At 38.8% G+C, this 22131-nt stretch overlaps 2 protein-coding genes and 1 long non-coding RNA gene across 4 annotated transcripts in view; 2 read left to right on the top strand and 1 right to left on the bottom strand.

The window, feature by feature from the left end:
* The first annotated feature begins 1038 nt into the window (after positions 1 to 1038).
* LOC111585357 (uncharacterized) lies at positions 1039 to 7723 on the top strand. Its single transcript, XR_008604016.1, has 5 exons — positions 1039 to 1208; positions 1547 to 1669; positions 2979 to 3048; positions 7320 to 7486; positions 7596 to 7723. It is a non-coding gene; the product is annotated as an uncharacterized LOC111585357 (long non-coding RNA).
* rbm41 (RNA binding motif protein 41) lies at positions 2248 to 12334 on the bottom strand. 2 transcript variants are annotated; one of them, XM_023294822.3, is made up of 7 exons: positions 12211 to 12334; positions 10538 to 10654; positions 9741 to 9942; positions 7671 to 7875; positions 6678 to 7186; positions 5310 to 5457; positions 2248 to 4721 (listed from the first exon to the last, which is right to left on the bottom strand). In XM_023294822.3, exons 1-7 carry the CDS (start codon positions 12216 to 12218, stop codon positions 4582 to 4584), a joined length of 1329 nt encoding a protein of 442 aa, XP_023150590.1. In that variant the 5' UTR covers positions 12219 to 12334; the 3' UTR covers positions 2248 to 4581. The 2 variants fall into 2 exon arrangements, with proteins under 2 accessions (XP_023150590.1, XP_054873516.1); XM_055017541.1 differs by lacking the exon at positions 12211 to 12334 and adding an exon at positions 11246 to 11384.
* A 330-nt stretch (positions 12335 to 12664) lies between these two features.
* The window catches only part of klf8 (Kruppel-like factor 8), a 114638-nt gene continuing 105171 nt past the window's right edge, over positions 12665 to 22131 (top strand). Inside the window, 4 exon segments of the mRNA XM_055017424.1 lie at positions 12665 to 12710; positions 13433 to 13737; positions 13989 to 14021; positions 14023 to 14097. Of these exon segments, the coding sequence (XP_054873399.1) occupies positions 12665 to 12710; positions 13433 to 13737; positions 13989 to 14021; positions 14023 to 14097 (459 nt within the window).

Raw genomic sequence — 22131 nt, 5'->3', positions numbered from 1 at the left:
AAAATAGGCAAATAAAACATTAATTGGTGCATATAAGTTTTAAAAACATAAGTAAGCTAAAATGTGAGCCGCTGGAAGTTTAACAGGATGAAATTTAAAAAGCCGAACTGCCCAAAAGTTAAAAATGGGTCCAGCTTTAGATTGTTCTGTAAATTATTCCATGATGCAGCTGCACAGTAAATAAAAACTGATTCCTCAAGTTTAGTAAATACAGCAGGAGCATTAAAAGACGGTAATGAGGCGATGTAAGTAAAAATACCAGGAGGAGCATTAGAAATAAATAAAAAGCCACTGTCTGTCATGCCTGTATTGTTTCGCAGCTGAAAATAGTCCCTGACAACTGCACCAACTGATTAACTTCTATAAAGTGTCCTGCTGTTTAAGGAGCCTTTGTGAATATATAAAATGATATATTTGTGATTTACATCCACAGTTTGAACCCATTAAATTCCATCAAACTCTTTTAAGTGTCTCTGGTCCTATAATGAGATTTTTTTTCATGTAAAGGAAATAACTCGGCAAGTTTATTTCATATTTTCATGTGTTATTTGATTACAAGCCATGTGTTCTCTCAACCCTCGTGTCGTCCTGCAGGTCAAAACTGACCCATTTTAAAGTTTGAAATTGTGGGGGAAAAAATTCACAGTGAAAACTTCCACATTTTCAACATTTTTGGAAAAATTTTAAACATTTTTTAGTGGGAAAAAGGAAATGTTAAAAAAAAAAGTTTCTTTAAGAATACTCAGAAAAAAAATTACCAAAATCCAGCGAAGTTTGCTGGATTTTGGTAGATTTTTTCTGAATGTTCTTAAAGAAAATACTAGAAGTTTTACTGATATAAATGGAATCACTTTAGATATTTTTAGGATTTTTTTTGGGAAGATTTTTACTCATTTTTTGAAAATATTTTCTAACACCCATAAACTGCACTACACAGTAACTGGCAGTATTTCTAGGTTAGCTCAGTGCAGTTTTCTCATTGCGCCAGCAGAGTGCGCAGTAGTGCTGCAGATTTCTTTTTCTACTTTTTTTTTTTTTCGGCAGAGCAAGACGTAGTTTCATCGTGTTGAGCTGGTAACTCCTCTAAAAGTTAGTTCCAGGTATTTTTCTTTGTTTTTTTTGCACTGTGGAGACTTTTCCCGCTGAGAAAGCAGAGATAAACTGCTGAGTGATATCTCTCTTTCTGTTTTCCGTTGGATTAAGCTCCGGTGAGTCCACTTTTATGTTACATTAGCTTAGCATGCTAGCTAATTTCACTACGTTGTCTGTATGCAGCGTTGTTATTCATGTTGATGCAAATCTAAAAAAAAAACAATCGGAGACAGACAATGAATGTATCTTGTGATATGTTTAATTTGATGAAAATATGGTGAATTCTGTGATGTGTTTACGGAAAGCTAATGTTATTGAGTTAATTCATGTACACAGCTTTATGTGTTGTGTTTTCTGTTATCGCTGAATTCATGCTTCAGAAATAGAGAAATATTAAACTGTACAGTGAGTGGAGATATATAGATTGTAATTGTAAAACAACTGCTGTATGCAGGTTGTGTTTTTGTACTGTTGAAGTAGATGCTGAACGGTGAGCCAGATTCCAGTGAGCTTCGTAAAGTGAGGAGTGGATCAGCGTGGAGGGTGGCAGACCAGTGGCGTAGTCTAGTTTTTTCTAGTGAGTATACTCCGATTTTTCCCCTTCCAGCCTCATAAACCAAAGCCAGGTCAAGTTCTCATATATGTGCGCGTGTGCGTGCTCACACACACAGCAGCAGCAGCAGCTCCTTTCTTTCAACCAATTAGCTAGCTCTAGACGTGATAGCGTCAGCAGCCTCCTCTTCCTGCCATCAGGTAGAACTGATGTTTCCTCTTCATCAGGCTCCCTTTCCTAAACGTTAACGTTAGCTCCAGCTGTGGTGTTTCCTAAAGCGGCAGTATTCACAGGACAAGCAGCAGGCTTATTAAAACACTGAAATAGTGTCATTTGGTTTAGCTTTCTTATTGTTATTTTTTCTCCACGGACTGATGTTGGATCATTAGAGGTTGTTGACTCATGCCCCTCTTCTTTAAGCCAGGGGTATTCAGTTAAAATTCAGAGAGGTCCAGTCAGAGAAAATGGATTAAAGCAGAGGTCCAGAACATCATAATGTCTAACTTCAGTTAGTGTGATATATGTTGTTGTAACCTGGTAGTTTTATTTAGGGTTTGCCTGTAATCAAAAACTGACGTCAAATAAACTCAGTACAGTTCAAAAACATTTTGACAATGTTTATTAATAAATAACTTTTTATATAACTGTATATATTAAAATAAAGTGTAGAACTTGAAAAAAATCATGACTGAACAACCTGAACCAACTTATACACATCTTTAACAATGTTAATGTTACCGCTGCCGGAGATAAAGCCCATATATATAAACTAAATTGTATTTTTTTTAGATTAAGCTTCCTATTGTAGTAACAGTTCATACTCAAATTTACAGTTTTATTTATTTATTTTTACATTTTTTTTCTTGCTAAATTTGGGTATTTTTTAAAAAATAAAACTTTTAAGGGAAACTTTGAAGGAATTAGTGGAATTTTCTTCCTGAAGGTTTTGCAAATTTTTATAAATTTGGGGATTTTTTTTTCTGAATTTTTGGATTTTTTTCTGACAAGGAAACAATGTTTTTTGGTGGCCATAAATGAGGACAACAGGAGCGTTAAATGCTGTAATTCTATTCTGTTTCTGACTTTAGTTGTTAATAGTCGCTCCTTTTCCTTCTGTGTGCATCAACAATAGTGTGCTGTTTGCTCTGGAATAAAATCTGTTTAACTGCAAATCAAAGACGCAATCATACTGAGATTAGGAGAATAATTCTGGTGAGCTGGGGCGATTAAACTCTGGTCTGCTCTGCTATAGGAGGTTTTAGGAACAAGATAAATGGTGATGATGATGATGATGATGATGCTAATGATGTCTTCGGCTGTCTTTATGTTTCAGGACTAGTGCTGTTATTGCCTCATCTGAAGTTCAACCATTTGAAGAACGTTGGTGTAAAGCAGCATGAACTGTAAGTCCAGTTTCCATGATTACATTTAGCAAAAAGTAGATGAAATGTGTTTTTATTCTTCCTCTGCACACAGACACAAATTATCAAATTTCAAAATTGCTCCAGATTTGTTTAAATTTGTCAAAAATAACTTGAAGGTGATCTGGAATGAGTTCGAAATTGTGTAAAATCACTCAAAAGTTGTCTGAAATTTGCTGAAATTTGCCCAAAATGACACAAAATATGTCAACAATTTCTCAAAGTTGGTCCAAAGTGACTTGAAATTGAATTGAAAGTGAGTTTACAATGTCCAAAATGACTCAAAATGTGTCCAAAACAACACTCAAAATTGGTCGAAAGTGAGTTCAAATGTCAAAGATTTCCCTAAGTTGTCATAATGACTTGTAATGTGTGCAAACGTACTCAAAATCTGTCCAAAGTTCATTCAAAAATTGTCCGAAACAGCCCCAAATTTGACAATTTGTCAGAAATACTTGCATTGAATAATACAGTATTGATGCCTCATTGCACGTCACTTTAGAATTGTAGTTATACCTATTTTGTACTATATATATATATATATATATATATATATATATATATATATATATATATATATATATATGAATATATAAATTGATGCTTTTTTAGGGTGTGTTATATAGTTTATTTTTAATGCTGCTATTCGGAGAGCACTGAACAGTGACAGTAAAGATCTACTCTATTCTAAATCTTCTGTCCCTAGCTTAGAGACTGAGTGGCTCCATCTAGTGTCCAAAACAAGAAAAACACTGAATTTAGCCACTAATAAACATTTTACATGACCTAAGTGTTAAACTGCAGCAGTCTGACTGTATTTGCATTAATCCAGCTGTAAACTGCACTTTGTGTCTCTTCTGTGGTGATTTATGAAACTAAACAATCAAATCTGAGCTCATTTATTCATAATGTCACATCTAAATATAATTGTCTGCTCAGTTTAAAAAAAAACTTCATCAGTGTCTTCAAATGTTGTGGTAAAAATCAGACCTCATTTAGTCAGGTTTTTTAAAATGTTAAGAAATATAACCCTCTCTCAATATATACATTTATATTATTATCTCTTAGTAAAGTGTTGAAACTGACTTTTAGCAAACATTCCAGGATTTCTAGTTAAATATGTTTAAATTACTTATTTTATTCAAAACTGGAGGAACATTGTTGGAGGGAAAAAAAAGTATACGACTACATTAATTTTAAGAGGAAACGTGTAAATAAAAGATAAAGGAAATAGTCTCAACATGTTAAAACAAAATAGATGCCTGAAATTGTTTAATGAGCTCCAATAAATCCTGAGTTTCTGTTGAACCTATTTAGTCTGTTAGTTCTCATCAACATGTCAGTAAAATGTTTAGAGAGAAAACAAGTGACTGCAGCTCTAAAGAATCTCTGCTTTTGGAGACACGTATTAATACAAAACTGGCAGTTATTTCCCTTTTTCATCCAGGAAAAATAAATAATATAAAATGTTAATCACGTCTGAGAGATGTGTCACAAATACACTTTTTTTTGTGTTTATTTCTCCTCTACATGCGCTTCCTTCTCCTTTTGTTTCTCCTCTTCCTCTCGTTCACGGCCAAACTCGACCACCAAAGGTTTCCCTAGCAACCGGTATCCATGGACCAACTGCAAGGCATTCTGGGCCGTTTCAGCATCTGCCAGAGGGGAAACAAAAACACCCCGTAATGTCTCATGTGGACCGTTTAACCCTCCCGTTGTTCTCATTTACGGGCACCAAAAAATATAGTTTCCTTGTCTGAAAAAAAATCCAAAAATTCAGCAAAAAAATTCCCAAGAAAATTCCAATAATTCCTTAAAAGTTTCCCTTAAAGGTTTTATTTATTTAAAAAAATCCCCCCAAATTTGGCAAGAAAATTCTTGTAAATATTTTCAAAAAATGAATAAAAATCTTCCAAAAAATCCTAAAAATATCTAAAGTGATTACATATATATCAGTAAAACTTCTAATATTTCCTTTAAGAACATTCACATAAAAATCAACCAAAATCCAGAGAATTTTGCTGGATTTTGGTTGATTTTTATGTGAATGTTCTTCAGAAACATTTTCAAAATTTCTTTTTTTCACCAAAAAATGTTCAAAGATTTCCCAAAAATGTTGAAAATGTGGACGTCAGAAGTTTCACTGTGAAAATTTTTTTTTTCTCCACATTTTCGAGGACGACACGAGGGTTAAAGGAGAGTGAGCCGCTCTGGTTATCTGTAGATTAAAACACGTTTCTCACCCGGCAGCGTTATGAAGGCCTGACCCTTCATTCGTCCCGTCAGCAGGCGGTAAACCACCGGGGGGCTGTTCTGCCGCTCAAACCTGGAGAACAGCGCCACCAGCTGGGCCACCGATGCCTGTGCACTCAGGTTCTTCACACACACAACCTGCAGTGAGAACAGAAAGGAAACTCCTAAATGAGTCTGCAGACGCACAGTGGAGCATCGACTCGCGGTGACGTCTGCGTTCTGTTCTAACGTCTCGTTAAGCAAATCATCATTCTGACCACATATTAAATCACCGTCGCACAGTTCAGCGTGTTTAATGTTACGAGGATGTGCCGCAGGAAAATGTAACTACAGCGAACAATCATCAGTTTACGAGTCGGTGCTTCTCAACCTGCAGAACGCAAAGGTTTTAATTACTGTGAGATGATTTATTTCACTTGAACGCTCCATTCTAAGAGCAGGACGATGGTAAAGTTCAGAAGTTGTGCCAGGAGCGGCTTATTGTGGATTAAAACAGCGCGTCTCTAAATGTTCTGCTGAAGGGAAATGGAATTGCTTTTTAATTGTTGATGCTGCGTTTGTTACTGTGCACAAAATATGGAATTACTAGAATCATCATGAAAGTTAGTGAAGTATTTACTCTGCTGTTGAAGTCCATGTGAGGAAAGTTCAGTGTTTAGTTTCTACACACAGTTTACATGTTAGAAAATATTTGCTGGGAATCAGAATTTTTATGTTTAGTTTTGTGTTTCATGGCTTGAAGTCGTATTTATCGTAACATCAGGATTCTGTTGGAGCTGCAGCTCTAATGTGATTTCACACCGTGCAGTTTAATGTAACACTAGACGACGCTTTTACTGTTATTTTGGCATTATTCTGAGTGGAATCCTGAAGGGGAAATGCACGGCTAGCTAACGTTTCTGTGCATCAGTACAGCTAAGATATTGAATTATATATAGATAAAATGCATACTTTACGACTGCAGTCCTGCAGTATTTCAGAGCAGAGAATGCTGTGAATGTTTTCACAACGCTGAAATGTAATTATATAAACTTGCTGATTTTTGTGGGTGGTTTTAACATGTTTTTTGTCGTGTGACTAAGTCAGAATACAGAGTTAATACTGATTCCATGTAAACATGCCACAAACTGAGATGGAAGTGCATGTAAGTGTTACATGGAAACACCAGCTGGGGAAGAGCTGTGAGTTTTTTTCACATAGATCTGTCTTGATTTGTTCTGACTGGAAAATAATATTTCTCTATTAATAGATGCATTTAGTCAGCTTTAGCGCTGTAGCTCGCCTTAAACGAACGCGGTAACCATCAGGATTATCACAACAACAACATCTTTGTGGTTTAATCGATGTTGCTGCTGAACCTTGGAGGGTTTCCCCGGCTGGTAGTTTCGGAACCTCGGGATGTTCCGGATCTCCTCTTCAGATTGACGGTTCTTCAGGATTTCTTCATCTGTGAGCGTCTTGATCTCCCCTCTGACGGTCAGCGGTCCGCCTGACCTCGTCGGTCCACTCAGACGTCCAATCAGATGGCTGATGTTAATCTGTGCTGGAGCAGCAGGTGGAGGTTCTGGTCTGTCCTCAGAGTCCCGCTGCTCTGAAACCTCTGAACCACACTGGCCTGACGAGGAACTCCTTCCATCCCGAGGTTCTGACTGATGGTCAGAATCGTCCTTTGATTGGTCGCCGTCTTTCTGTGAGTCTTGTGATTGGTTGGAAGCAGTTCTGTGTGTGTTCAGGTGTGATGCTGCAGGTGATTCTCCCTCAGAGTTCTGCAGTGAAGCTCGTTTCTCCGACCTGAGAACGTCTCTGTAGAGAGAATCCATCGGGTCAGAGGAGGACGCCCCCTGCTGGTTCTCCTGGTTCTCTTCATCTGTGAGGGGAAATGAATCACATCTTTTCATTTAGGCTAAACACGACAACTTCACGTGACTATTTTGACTTACACAAATGTGCCATAATATGCCTTGAATCTTCCATAAAAATCAATCCTATGTTGTTTACAGTGATCACTCTGGGATCACAGGACTGGTGTCTGAGACCTGGTTTTAAAGATCATCATTACAAATCACTTTATAAGTGAAAGAAGCTCTCCTCTCTCAGATGACAGACATGACTGGCTTCTTATCAGCATGTGCAGAAAGATACCACAACAAAACAGAACAGAAAATGAGTAAGACTAAAGCTCTAAAGTGATCAAGAATCTGTTGTCTAATTTACTGCATGAGTTTGAGTTTCTGACATTTCTTGTTTAACTTCAAATCTCTGATTTATTATTACAGAAATAAGTTCAGCCCATCCTGTCCCTACAGGTTGGAAATGCTGTGTTTAGTTTACGGCTCTCAAACCCTCCATACCTCGGTGGTAAAGAGCGGTGAGGAACCCCGGCCGGTCGTTGCCCTGAAACAGCGCTTGTTCGATCTCCATCTCCCGCCGGGACAGCGGCCGGCTGGCGGCGAAGCGCTGTGGGCGGGACAGGAGCTCCGCCCGGGCTTCCATCTTGTCTCGGATCACCTGAAGACGCTGCTGCTTTGCACCCGGAGCTGCACAGACACCGTGAGGCTGTGGGGGCATTAAGGAGGGGCATTAGTTTGTAGGATGATGTTTAACCCTCCTATTGTCCTCATTTACATATTATTTTTTTAAAAATCTCCCAAATTTGGCAAGAAAATTCTTGTAAATATTTTTCAAAAAATGAGTAAAAATCTTCCAAAAAATCCTAAAAATAAGTGATTCCATATATATCAGTAAAACGTCTAATATTTTCTTTAAGAACATTCACATAAAAATAATTTTTTTTTATGTGAATGCTCTTAAGAAACATTTTTTTTTTAAAACATTTCTTTCCACCAAAAAATGTTCAAAAATTTCCCAAAAATGTTGAAAATGTGGACATCGGCAATTTCACTGTGAAAATATTATTTTCCCCCACATTTTCAAACTTTAAAACAGGTCAATTTTGACCCGCAGGACGACACGAGGGTTAATACAGGATGTATTAGGGACGGGTCAATATGGTTTTTACCAGGACCAACAGTGATACTGATTATTTTTCATCAAGAAAGACTGATATTCTTTAAATATTATGTATTACCAGCATGTAATAGCAGAAAACGTGCCATTCCTAAGTAGGTTACTTGATTTATAAGGACTTCTATAACTGAATATGGACAGTACAAGTAGGAGTGATGATTTTCAGTTCTGTTTGCTTTGAGACTGATTGAGATTCAACAGTTTGTCTTTTCTTCCCCTGAAGTTACATCTACTGTTCTTCTCTGTTCTTCTCTGTTTGGCTTATTTTACTAGTGTCACTGGCCTCAAAGCCAGTGACACTAGTAAATTATTTGTTATTTTTTAGACATTGTTTCGAGAGAATCTGTGGCCACCTCCTAACTTAGCTGTTAGCTAGTTGTAGTTTCAGTAATTGGTTGTGCTTCTTGTTCAGTTTTTGCAGGTTGTATTTCTGCTAGAGAGACGTGTCTGTCAGTTAGAGCAGATTGTTAAAGTTAATGTGACTTTAGAATATGATACTGTGCTCCAGATAGCGATAGCCCCATGCTAAGAGGAATCAGCACAGAATCCAGTGTCCTAAAGTCGCTCAAACGTTGCCTACATCTGATTGGATGACGCTTCACTTAGAGGCTCTCTGCTCCAGGACTCTAAACCAGGCCAACAGCTCGCTCTGAAACTTTCGCTTTTATCACGAAAACAGTTTGGCAAAATGTGTTTCTGCCGAGAAATAAGCTCATTTTAAATTAAGAAAGATTAGTTTAAAACTGTTCTGAAAATGTCTCAATGCTCTTTATTTGCATAAAGTAGCTGAGACCTCAACCTTATGTAAATGTACGTAAATCTCTTGAAAGGCAGCCCAACACTTCCAGGATGCGTTGGAGAACATTTCACAGAGATGATGCCTAGGAAGTGCTGAAGTGACAGATCCTGTGGACACGTACCCTTAGTGATCGCCTGAGGATAGCGCTGTCAGTAAATAAGTTCTGGTAACGCTGACAAGTAAATAATTCTGGCACTTTTAGCTGAGAAACTGAGCATGCTTGGGTAAAACTGCACTATTTATTTCAACTTTAGCAGTATCTGCTACCTCATCTTCGAAACACAGCTCAACTCTGTCCGTCCCTGACTGTAAACGGCAGCTTTCATTGTTGATTAGCTGTTATTTGGTGGCTTTAATGGCCAATCAGATGAGTTGTTGCTTGAGAATGACTCTAGACAGAGTGAGTTGGCTGCATCAGACCCAAAACAGCACATTTAATTTATACTATAAATGGCAAATATCAGGCCGCATATCTGCTAAACCGATAATCAGTTGATCAGTAAAGTGCATCCTAATCTGACATGGACATGTTTGCATGAAAACAAACCCAGATCCTCCCACTCTGAGCCACCGTTCTGTCTTCAGGAGGTCGTACCTTCTCCGTTGCCTCTGGTACATCTCTGCTCTGCCACAGCTGGATCTCAGTGTCCGTGAGGCCGAGCTCCCTCAGGCCGGCCAGCTCCTTCTCCCCGTCCTGCAGGGCCTGGAACTGGGAGAGGCTCCTCACTCCTGCTGCCTGCTCCCCAAACGGCCAGTAGAGCGCTGCCGGGGCAAAGCACTGCCTCTTGGCTACACATCTGGGAGGCAAAATTGATCTTAAAATGAGACCAAGAACTTTTAAGCTCTGCAAGCTTCACTGCAGCTACACATCAAAGACAACTGGGTTTTAGAGTCCCATGGCCTAAATGCTGCCTCAGATGTTTCACAAAAAGAAACGAGGGTTATCTATTATAAACGGTTCTGAACAGAACATTACAGAGAATGTGACTGAGTGGAATTTTATACTATTCACAGCTGCTTTGAAACCTTTCATTTTCACTGAATGCTTCACATTCTGCTTGTGTGCAGTAAGTTTTTGCAGAATGCACTGCTAGGTAGATGCTACAGCACTGCAAGAGGTCATATTGTGTTACATGTGGTGTTGTATGTACTGTTACAATGTCAGAATGTGCTGAAAGCAAATCTAGATGGAGTTAAACACGCAGAATAACATGACATGGTGTTAATCTAGGCTGGACTGTGAATCCCTGCTGTTTAATCGATTACGCTGATCGTGTTTTATCAAGCAATTTTTGCAAGATTGGATTTTGCTTTGACTTTCTGCAGGCATCATGTCACTTCATCGTGTTTTTATTGTAAACCCGTCATCTGCAAATACAGACAGTTTCTGACCGATCGATGTCGATGTCGGTGTGGAGCTGCTGCAGTAAGAGGCTGTGGAGCTGCCGCTGGCCCTCCGTCTCCTGCTCCTCCAACAGCGGTCCATCCTCACAGGGCCGCCGGCTCACCCTGACAGATCCAACACAGACAGACACACATCAGCTCAGAGGGTCTGTAGATACTGATGGAACAGTAGGATGAGGATCGTAGACAGAGAACAGGTACTACCAAAGGTATTGTTTGCATTTTACCTATATTTAGTTGAGACATTTGGAAGATGTAGGGGAATGACATGCAGTGAAGTTCAAGGCTGGCGAGGAATCAAACTGCATTTTCACCCATGTGATGTTGAGTTTGCACACTTTCTACGACTTGCTTTGAGTAACTTGTATTAAATTTAACACTGTAGAATCTCAACCTTGATATTTATCCCTCATCAATACATGTGGCCAAACCTACTTCATCCGTACACTTGGGGTCCAGCTGGACCCTTGTAATATTTCATATGTTTCACATTTCTGTACCTGTCCATATCCTCTCAATATATATTTTCTTAAAACGTGTGTCATCTACAGATACAAAAATGAAAGAAACACTGAAATTACTATTGATGATTACAAACGTGTATTGCTTGCAGTATTAGTCTAAGAACTCCTGAATTGAAGTGAAACACAATGCAGCTGCAGCAGTCATCACAAGAGCAACACAACACAAACATACATAAATACAAGATGTAGAGTCCTGCTGGGGTCTGGTTGGGATCCACATGTGTCCCAAATGATTTTTCTATATAAACACCACAAACTTGGTCAGAATCAAATAAGTTTTGGTTTATGTGATGGCAACTATGTGGGTGACAACTACCTAAACTGAAAAATCCAACTTGTAAATAAAATATGACAACTTATATACCCCTGGGTCCGCATGGACATTTAACATTTAAGCTAGTCTGGTTAATTTGTGTTTCATACATCGCTGTTAAGTCTTTACCTATATATTTAAATTTGTCTTGTCAGTTTGCACAATTAACAATATACGTGCAAAATCTTAACATTTAAGCTCGTCAGGCTGATCTGTATTGTGCTGTAATGTCTTAGCCTTACTGTTTAAATTAATGGAATATTTGTGTATTCTTTAACATTGTAAGTTCTTCACCTTAACATTTAACTTATTCAGGTGAAATTACACTGTAGGGCCTTAACCGTAATGTTTGAATCACTCGGTTAAACATGCATTATAAATAATACTAAAGGAACTTTCGCAACGCTAATCCCGTTTCTCTACTTAAGAGCATTAAATATGCTGCATAAATAACGATGACTAAAAACGCTGTACCTCCAGGACGAGGACAGCGGCCAGAGATGTGAGTACGTCTATGCTAAGCTATGGATCCGCAAAACAGGTAAATAATGCTATAAAAGTCCCATTTTACTACATTGTAAAGCAATATTGGGGATAACCAAACATTTAGCTGCTAACGTTAGCATAGCTGGCTGTAGCTATCTCCATGACAACAGCAGTTCCTAAAGCAGCGCCAATAATCGACGTAAAAGGTACGTAACGGCTTTAAGCTATTTTCACATAAAATAATATTAAAGCAGGTCTAAAACGAAGTTCGTTTGATTAAAACGCCCAACATTCGTTGAAATTGGTACAGAATACGGATACGTGAAAGTTCTGTTTACCTCCGCATGTTTCCTGTTTCAGTTGCACTGTGGAATCATGGGAAATGTAGTAGAATCCCATTAAGTGAACTACGCTGCCACGACAAGCTGTGTTTCATGTTGGCTGTCGTGGAAAATAAGGAAATAAAGCTAATCATAACAGTTAAGATCGAGGACTTTTTTTATTTGAGACAAAAAGGCAAAAAATAAAAGGTACAGATTGCATTTTAAAATTCCCAGTGTGGCCCTCGAAATGGAAAACAGCCCTAACATACATACAGTTGTCATTTTATCTTGCTGTTTAATATTCCATAAAGAAAGAGGAGCAGAAATTTTTCACATCTATGCTAAGCTGTGGATCTGCAAAAGGGTAAATAATGCTTTAAAAGTCCAAATTTAACGCATTTTAAAGCAATATCGTGGAAAACCAAACATTTAGCTGCTAACGCTAGCATAGCTGGCTGTAGCTATCTTCATGACAACAGCAGTTCCCGAAGCAGCGCCAATAATCGACGTAAAAGGTACGTAACGGCTTTAAGCTGCTATTTTCACATAAAATAATATTAAAGCAGGCCTAAAACGAAGTTAGTTTGATTAAAACGCCAGAAGATGTGTTGAAATGAGTAGTACAGAACACGGATAAGTGAAAGTTCTCTGTATTTCCTGTTTCAGTTGCACTGTGGAATCATGGGAAATGTAGTAGAATCCCATTAAATGAACTACGCTGCCACGACAAGCTGTTTCATGTTGGCTGTCGTGGAAAATAAGAAAATAAAATAAAGCTAATCAAAACAACGCAGTTAGGATAGGTGATATTTTTTATTTGATGCAAAAAATAAATGAATAAATCAACAACAATAAATAAAATAAAAGGCACAGATTGCATTTTAAAATTCCCAGTGGGGCTGTCTAAGTGGAAAACAGCCCTAACATACATGCAGTTTAACAAAAAAAATCTTGCTGTGTAATATTCTATAACGAAAGAGGAACATAAATCTCAAAAGGCACCTGCCACACCCCTGCTTTACTGCCCAGGGTGTGGTTGCAACCGCGGCTTACATTTGAGCTCCTGCATCTATCCCTGCTTGTGCGTACACACTGTGTCTGATTTATCACAACGTAATGCTGCAAAGCCTCCCGAATATACCCCAAACCCTCCCCGCCCGGCCGAAGTGTCCTCAATTAGCCTGCTGGCTGACGTCAGTAAGGTGACATGGATGCTTCTCTCTCCATCTCTGTGCAGCGAGCAGCCCGATGCAGCAGCAGCAGCAGCAGGAGAGGTGCATGCAATTAAACGTTTCCCTCCCCGCCCGGTGCATTCGTGTTGTTTTTGCGCCTCCATCTGTCCCGCAGCCGGCTCCTCTGCTGCCGCCAGCCCGCCCTGCCTGCCGCTGCAGCCGAGGTCGCAGCTCCGCGCCGCTCCTCTGCAGGGCTGCGCAGCTCCTGACTGACAGAGAGATGAGGGGTGGGGACGCAGGGTGGGGTCACAAGCAGGGAGAGGCGGAGGAGGAAAAGGCAGAGAGAGAGAGCCCAGCCCTTGAATACACGGCAACAACACGCCGACAGAGAGAGAGGGACACTCGCTGAGAGGCTGGCTGCTGTTTTGGGGGGATCGCAGGGAGCCTTTCGACGCTGCGGATATGAACTAAGCAGAAAAAAAACAAACAAAACAAAACAAAAAACACTTGGAAGAGGCAGGGATCGCGCTGCTGTGTCCCGAGAATTTCCCTGTAAAGGTGGAAAACGAGCCCCCCTTCTCTCTCTCCAACGCCCTCCTCTCTCTCTCCCCTGACAGATAGAGCTACACCCAAAGCCCCGGTCGACCCCCTCCTAGCTCCTGCCGCTCCACCCCTCCGCCGCTGCACCGCTCCGGCAACCGAGATGCACACGGAGACCCGTAACAAGAAAGTAAGTGCACGTTCTTGGCTTTGCCCTGGTGGCCAGTGGACAGTCAAACAACCTCTACCTGTGTGGGTCGAGCGGAGTTGTCAGCTCAACATGTGCCAAATGTAAATGTCAGTGGATGTGTGGTTTCCAGGAGCAGCTTATTGTGTGCAGGAGTTTGGTGGCATTGCATTGTAAGAGTGTAATTCTGGGAGTCCTGTCTTTCTTTTCCACACTGTGTGTGTGTGTGTGAGAGAGAGAGAGAGAGAGAGAGAGAGAGAGAGAGAGAGGTGAGTTCAGGTTCAATTTGAAATGCTCTGTGATCTCTGAGAGGCAGGAAGGAAACGGAAGGCAGCAACTGCAGCTTGCAGGACACCATCTTAGCTTTTAAAGGGCCAGCAGCCTCTTTTCTTTTCTCTTTTTTTCCACTCCAAACACAAACACACCAACCTGGGCAGCAGCCAGGTGCACTGCCTGCAGCCACGGCCCTGCATGGGCCCCTGCTGCCGGCTTTAAGTGAAAAGCTGCTCCGACGGTGTCAGTTAGGCTGGCGCTGAGCTGCAAAGTAAATTAAACTTGGCGTGGGATCAAACTGTTATGGAATACAGAGCTTAGAGCTGACACCGGCATACACATCTTCGGCTGCAGCTCCATATCTGCTGCTTTGATGATGGAGCCGAGGTGCATTTCGACTTCCAAGTTCCTCTAAATGAAGAGCTGAACTTTGACCTACCAATTTGCACGTCTTCCTCTTGACTTTTTGGTTTTCTTGCATTAGAAAAGGAAGCAATCGATTAATCTGGAGAAGTTTTGCTGTTGTTGTTGGATCGGTTCATTGTTTGGGCGATAAAAGCACTCAGAGAGCACAGTCCTCCTCTAAGGCTGCTCATTCCCCCATATGGCATTGTCAGAAATGCCACATTTTTTTGTTTTCGTAGAAATGCAGAATGTATTTTGTAGTTATCGATGATCGGAAATGACAGCAACATAGAATGTGTCCATTTAATATGGATGTACCCACAAACTAAATGACCTTGTGCTGAGCACAGGCGTGTGTTCTACATGTGTACGTTATGTACAGATACCGAATCACGTGACCTAAATATATAGCGGGTGGCAGGAATTGATGGGACTCAGAAACACCCCCACAATTTAATCAGTTGTTCCTTGGATCATTTCTGACGGATAAGTCCTGATAAGTCCTCAGCGGTGGATTTGTAGTAGGATCACAATCAGCTGATGTAGTGTTCACTTATTGTCATGGTTACAGTGACGCCGTGCCACTATCTCACAATAATACAAAAATCTTTAACCAATCCGTGGATCCAGACTATAAGCTGCATCACTGCCAGAATCTAATCACTTGGTCCTTGTATCATTTCTGACCTTCCCTGGAAATTTCATCCAAATCCGGTGGTCCGTTTTTGAGTAATGTTGCCCACAGACGGACAGACAGACAAATGCACCAATCATCACATAACTCCAGTGTTCCTTGGCAGAGTAGAAATGTCCAAGGTGATGCATTCAAATGGCTTGTTTAGTTGCATCTACAATGACACAAAACAGAAAAAAAGCATCAAATCCTTTTAGAAGCTTGAACTTTGGCACCAAATTTGCCGTCCCTTCATAAACTCATTAAATGTCATTTGTTCTGAAGCTAGTGCAGAAAAGTCTGATATTACTGACTAGTTGCAGGTGACAGTGTGTTAGAATTAGAGCTGCAGCTGAGTTCGACCCAAAGAAATTAAGTTTACTGTCACAGAGGAGTAAAGAAACCTGGAAATATTCACAATCAAGAAGCCGAAATCAGAAATATGAGATGTTTTTGTAAAACGGTTGAAATATTTGGTGATTAATTTCATATCCAACACCTAATGAGGGAGTCTTGAAAGTTGCGGTGTTTAGTTTACCTATGTGCACTAGTGGTACAATGATTAACCGATTAATTATTTGGTCTTTGAATGTCTAAAAGTGGAAATAAAAAGTGTCCATCAGTGCTTCTCAAAGTCGAAAATGATATTCTTAAATGTCTTGTTTTGTTTACAGTGGAAAGATGTTGAATTTACTGTCACAGAGGAGGAAGGAGACCAGAAAATGTTCACATTTAAGAGGCTGAAATCACAGAAATTAGAGCTTTTATTAGTAAAACTCCAAACTGTTGAAATTGTTGGTGAGGGAGTCCTGAAAGTGAGCTAATCGCCAACTGTTCTGATGATCTTTTACTCACTTGGAGTCATTTTTAAGAGACGAGAGCCCAAAATCCTCTGATTTCGGCTTCTGAAATGTCAGTCTTTTCAGTTTTTTCCCCTTTATGACAGTAAACTGAAACTATTTCTGTTGTGGACAAAAACAGGTCATTTAAGGGCGTCTTGTTGGGCTTTGGGAAACACTGATCATCATCTTCTGACATTTTATAGACCAAAGAACCAATTGATTAAATGATCAACAGCAATGAAAGATGATCACCAGTCCACAGTGTTGTTTTTTGGTTTGATTGAAGTATACTTGGCCATATTTCTAGAGAGTATTAACATCATTATTTCACCCTATTTTAAGTAACATCGCCGCAAAAAAAAATAAAAAAATCACTTTCCAGTATGTCTGTGAGTGTCCACCTGTCTGCAGTCAATTATTTATTCAGTTTATCAGTAAAGGACTGGAGATAATCAGTGTTCATCTGATTTATTGGACCAGAGTTAGCTGGGAGCTAATCTCTGACACTTCCTGCTTTACTCTTAATTCAACTTCAAGAACTATTTGGATTGTTGCTCATCACTTTCAGAAAACTAGTTGAGAATTTAGTGAATAATGTCCAGATACCATCTCCTTTGCAAGAATTCTGTATTTCAACAACTTTTCTGGTGTTTTTGGAGCGCTAATCAGATGTAGCATGAAAATAATCCTTCAGTAAGAAGTTATAAAGCAGTGTAGTTTCTCAGAGCTGCTGTGGAAGTTGGAATAATCTCCAAAATGCTTAGTCTGAGCATTAACCCTCGTGTCGTCCTGCAGGTCAAATTGACCCATTTTAAAGTTTGAAAATGTGGAAAAATATATATTTTCACAGTGAAACTTCTGATGTCCACATTTTCAACATTTTTGGGAAATTTTTCAACATCTTTTGGTGGAAAAAAAGAAATGATAAAAAAGTTTCTTAAGAATGTTCTTAAAGAAAATATTAGAAGTTTTACTGATATACATGGAATCACTTTAGATATTTTTGGGATTTTTTGGAAGATTTTTATTCATTTTTTGAAAATACTTACAATTTTTATTTTTTTTTATTTTTTAAATTTTTATTCCTTGCCAAATTTGGGGAGTTTAAAAAAAAAAACTTTTAAGGGAAACTTTTAACCGTCCTGTTGTCCTCATATATGGGCACCAAAAAATATTGTTCCCTTGTCTGAAAAAAATCTAAAAATTCCAATAATTCCTTAAAAGTATCCCTTAAAAGTTTTATTTAAAAAATATCTCAAAATTAGGCAAAAAATTAGAAATTAAAAATAATTTTTAAAAAATGCAAATATTTTCAAAAAATGAATAAAAATCTTCACTTTAGATATTTTTAGGATTTTTTTACAAGATTTTTACTCATTTATTGAAAATATTTACAAGAATTTTCTTGCCAAATTTGGGGGATTTTTTTAAAATAATATTTTTAAGGGAAACTTTAAGGAATTATTGGAATTTTCTTCCTGAAGGCTTTGCAAATTTTCAGAAATTTGGGGAATTTTTTTGCTGAATTTTTGGATTTTTTTCAGACAAGGAAATTATTTTTTGGTGGCTGTAAATGAAGACAACAGGAGGGTTAAATGAAAAGATGTTAATCTCTTTTGACTGTTGAGTCTTAAAAATGGAGGTAAACTATCAAAGCTAGCGGTTCGCTGGGCCCTGCTTCAGTGTCTCTTTTGTTTAAAAAAAAAATAAAAATAAAAATCTGTCTGTGTAGTCGAAGCACTTCGGACTCTGGGGCAGACATGTGACTGCTCTGCTCAATGAGGGGCTTTTAACTGAAAGTGGAAACCGATGGATCCGCCTGTAGCCTTGTGACTGAAGAAGATCGCTTTTAGCCTCGGTGCTGCCTAATCCTGCCGTTTTAACGCTTCCAACCACCGCCAAGAGCTTTTAGGAGGCAGTAAACTGAGGGAGGTGTTCCTCATGCCCCTTCCAGTGCAATTAGAATTAGCCTCAAATGAATCCATTAAACAGAAAAAAAGGACGTTTATGACTTTATGCCAAATACAGTTTTTAAAATTTTTATTCTGAATTTTATTTTTGCTGAATTTTTGCTTTTTTTTCAGACAAGGAAATAATATTTTTTGGTGCCATAAATGAAGCCAACAGGAGGGTTAAAACTGAAGGTCAGAGCAGCAGAATAGCATGAAAAACACGACAACAAATAAAACAGCATGTGTGCAAGCAGCAGCTGTTTCTTCTCAAGCGACAGTTAAGAGTTAAAGACTTTATTTGCATTTTTTAAATCTGCACATATATTTTCATGCAGCATATGGGGATGTTGCTGTGGTTTTTCTGCGCTATACTTTCGTTGAGGACGTGTTTTCACTGGACTAAAGCAACATTTTGTTTATTGTGAACGAATTAGAAAGTCTAATGCGTCGCGTCCTGTGGCGGGAAAGGTAAAGCTGCTGTGAACTATAATAAGAACAGTTTAAAGCACTTTAAAGTCACATCAGTCGTCTGATTGGAGCAAAGCAGACGTTTGTTTCCAGCTCTGAGGGTTATTACTGTAGTTTATGTGGCGATCCTTCACTGGATCACACATCAGGAGTTTATTCTAAAACTGACTGAGGATGAAAATGATGGAGAACGCAGTAACAGCAGTGATGAGGTACTTTTCTCATTTCTTTACTTTCTGTTTGTACCTCTGACCCAGATAGCAGTTTGTGATGCGTGGGAGAAAAAATCAATTTCCGCCTGTCAGAGTCGGAGCCGTCAGTTATGGGAAGTGTAGTTAACTGATAGCAGAGGCACAACTGAGCATGCACCGTGGTTCATACAGGTGTGTGTGTGTGTGTGTGTGTGTGTGTGTGTGTGTGTGTGTGTGTGTGTGTGTGTGTGTGTGTGTGTGTGTGTGTGTGTGTGTGTGTGTGTGTGTGTGTGTGTGTGTGTGTGTGTGTGTGTGTGTGTGATGATGATGATGCCACACACCAGATAATGATTAACTAAAGCTGAACAAAGTTTGATCGTTGTGCTCAGATAGCATTGCCTCCACGCTCACACACTCTTCAACATTGTGGACAAGTTTTAGGGAGTGAAATAAAGTGAAGATGCTTTTATTTTTCATGTTTTATTAATTATAAAATGCACCAATCAGATGAAGATTGTGTGGAAATCACCCTTTGCCTTTTAAATTGCACAGTTTCCTCAAAGTCCACTTTAAAAAATCTGCACTCTAACAAATACTAGTTTGTTGTTTTTCACTGGTTGACCAAAAATTTATTTATTTATTTATTTATTTTACCTTAAAATAAAATTAAATCACCAAAAGAAATACATTATTTTGCAAATATTTGCTGTTATTTAATAGAAAAAATATGCATATTTAGGAATGAAACCTGATAAATGTTTTTTAAACATGTCTTTCTGTTAAATTACAGATAATATCGAGTAAAATCACAGAAAGACTATTAAAGAAAACAAAAAACAGAGAAATGGAAATAAAGTTTTAAAAAAAATCTGTTCTTGGACAAATATTAATATGTTCTTTTTCCATGTTTGAGCAAAAACAAACATGCTTTTTGCTATAGAAACTTAAATAATTATTTAGCAGATATTCGCAATTACTTGAAAGAAAAGTATGTTTATTAATGAATAGGGAAAAAAATCAACCAAAATCCAGCGAAATGCACTGGATTTTGGTTGACTTTTATGTGAATGTTCTTAAGAAACATTTTTTTTTAACATTTCTTTTTTTCCACCTTAAGTTTCCCAAAAAATTCCCCAAAACGTTGAAAACGTGGACATCAGAAGTTTCACTGTGAAAATATATATTTTTTCCACATTTTCAAACTTTCTAAAACGGGTCAATTTTGACCCACAGGACGACACGAGGGTTAAAGTAGAAAAGAGTTTTCCAGATCATCAGGTGTTTTTCATCATTATTACATAAAAACTAAACATTGCAGTGTCAGTTTTTTTCCAGCAGCTCAGTCCTTCTGTGGATTTTGGTTGTTGTTCTGCATTCTGCGCTCTTTATAAATGCCAAATGATGTATTTTCTGTCATAGCTGAGTTTAACTGACATTAGACATGGACAGAAACACAACAACCCTCATTCATGCCTTCGTCACTTCCCGCCTTGACTACTGCAATAGCATTCTCTTCGGCTCCACCTCCAAAGTTCTCAATAAACTTCAACTCATTCAAAACTCTGCTGCCCGACTCCTCACCCGAACCTGTTCTCACGACCATATCACCCCCGTCCTGCAGAACCTCCATTGGCTCCCCATTTCACACCGCATCCAGTACAAACTGCTTCTCCTCACCTTCAAGTCCATCCATAATCTTGCCCCCTCTTACCTTACCGATTTGCTCCTCCCCTACACCCCCCCCAGGAATCTCCGCTCCTCCCACACAAACCTCCTTTCCATCCCGCACAGGACCAGCCGGCGACATTGGGGGGACAGAGCCTTCGCCATTGCCGCCCCCACACTCTGGAACTCACTCCCCCATGCCCTCCGTGACTGCACCAACCTCACCACATTTAAATCCCTTTTAAAGACTCACCTTTTTAGATCTGCTTTCCTTAAGTGATTCTGTATTTTATCTTGAACTTGTTTTACTATCTATTGATTTTAATTAACAGTTTTGTTTTATCTTATTGTATTTTATGTACAGCGTCTTTGAGTTTTTGGAAAAGCGCTTTATAAATAAAATTTATTATTATTATTATTATAACTAATGACGGGTTAAGACATGAAATAAGTGATGTAACCCCAGACTGAGTGCTAGATGTTGAGGTTAAGTCTTCTTCACTGTGATGAGTCGTTTCAGGTCTGATTGTGTGCAGATAACGTGGCTTCTGTGAAACTCTTTGGGTTTTTCCGTCGAGCTGCTGTCCCTGATTCTTCAATGGAAAAATGAACTGCTGAGTCCACCCACTTACATTCCACCTGACTTCTTACGGTTGTGTTTATTCATGTTTTTTCACCGATCTTCCATCAGTGGGCCACTGTGCAGGGTTGTGGGTTAAAAACTAAGTGTCACCGGTTAGAATTGGAATCAACGCTGCGGTGATTCAGTCAGCCGCTATCGGTCTTAATGTTCGGAGAGTCATCAGCAGAAGAATTAGATTCTCAACGCACCGCTGTTTCCGTTATTAGAAAGCGTTTTAGCAGCAGTGAATGTGACCCTGTTGTTCAGTTTAACTGAGGTGGACGCAGGTAGCATTAACCTTCCTGTTGTCCTCATTTACGGCCACCAAAAAATATTGTTTCCTCGTCTGAAAAAAATTATAAAATTCAGCAAAAAACCGCCCAAATTTCTGAAAAATTGCAAAACCTTCAGGAAGAAAATTCCAATATTTCCTTAAAAATTTCCCTTAAAAGTTTTATTAAAAAAAAAAAAAAAAATCCCCCAAATGTAGCCAGGAAGTTCTTGTAAATATTTTCAAAAAATGAGTAAAAATCTTCCCAAAAAATCCTAAAAATATCTAAAATGATTCCATAATATCAGTAAAACTTCTAATATTTCCTTTAAGAACATTCAGAAAGAAATCAACCAAAATCCAGTGAAATTCGCTGGATTTTGGTAGATTTTTTCTGAATGTTCTTAAGAAACATTTTTAACATTTTTTTTTCCACCAAAAAATGTTCAAAAATTTCCCAAAAATGTTAAAAATGTGGACATCAGAAGTTTCACTGTGAAAATATTTTTTTCCCCACATTTTCAAACTTTAAAACGGGTCAATGTTGACCCGCAGGGTTAAAAACACAACACCTGTCTGAGAGGAAGGACTCGGGAGCCTTAAATCAGGTCTTTGTGATGGTGTAGAAGTATCCCGTTGGTAATTTAAGGACACCTGTGACCTGGAGATTAGGAT

The sequence above is a fragment of the Amphiprion ocellaris genome, chromosome 14 (assembly GCF_022539595.1).
Source record: "Amphiprion ocellaris isolate individual 3 ecotype Okinawa chromosome 14, ASM2253959v1, whole genome shotgun sequence".
Classification (NCBI taxonomy): domain Eukaryota; kingdom Metazoa; phylum Chordata; class Actinopteri; family Pomacentridae; genus Amphiprion; species Amphiprion ocellaris.
This window is presented reverse-complemented; position numbering and strand designations above follow the sequence as displayed.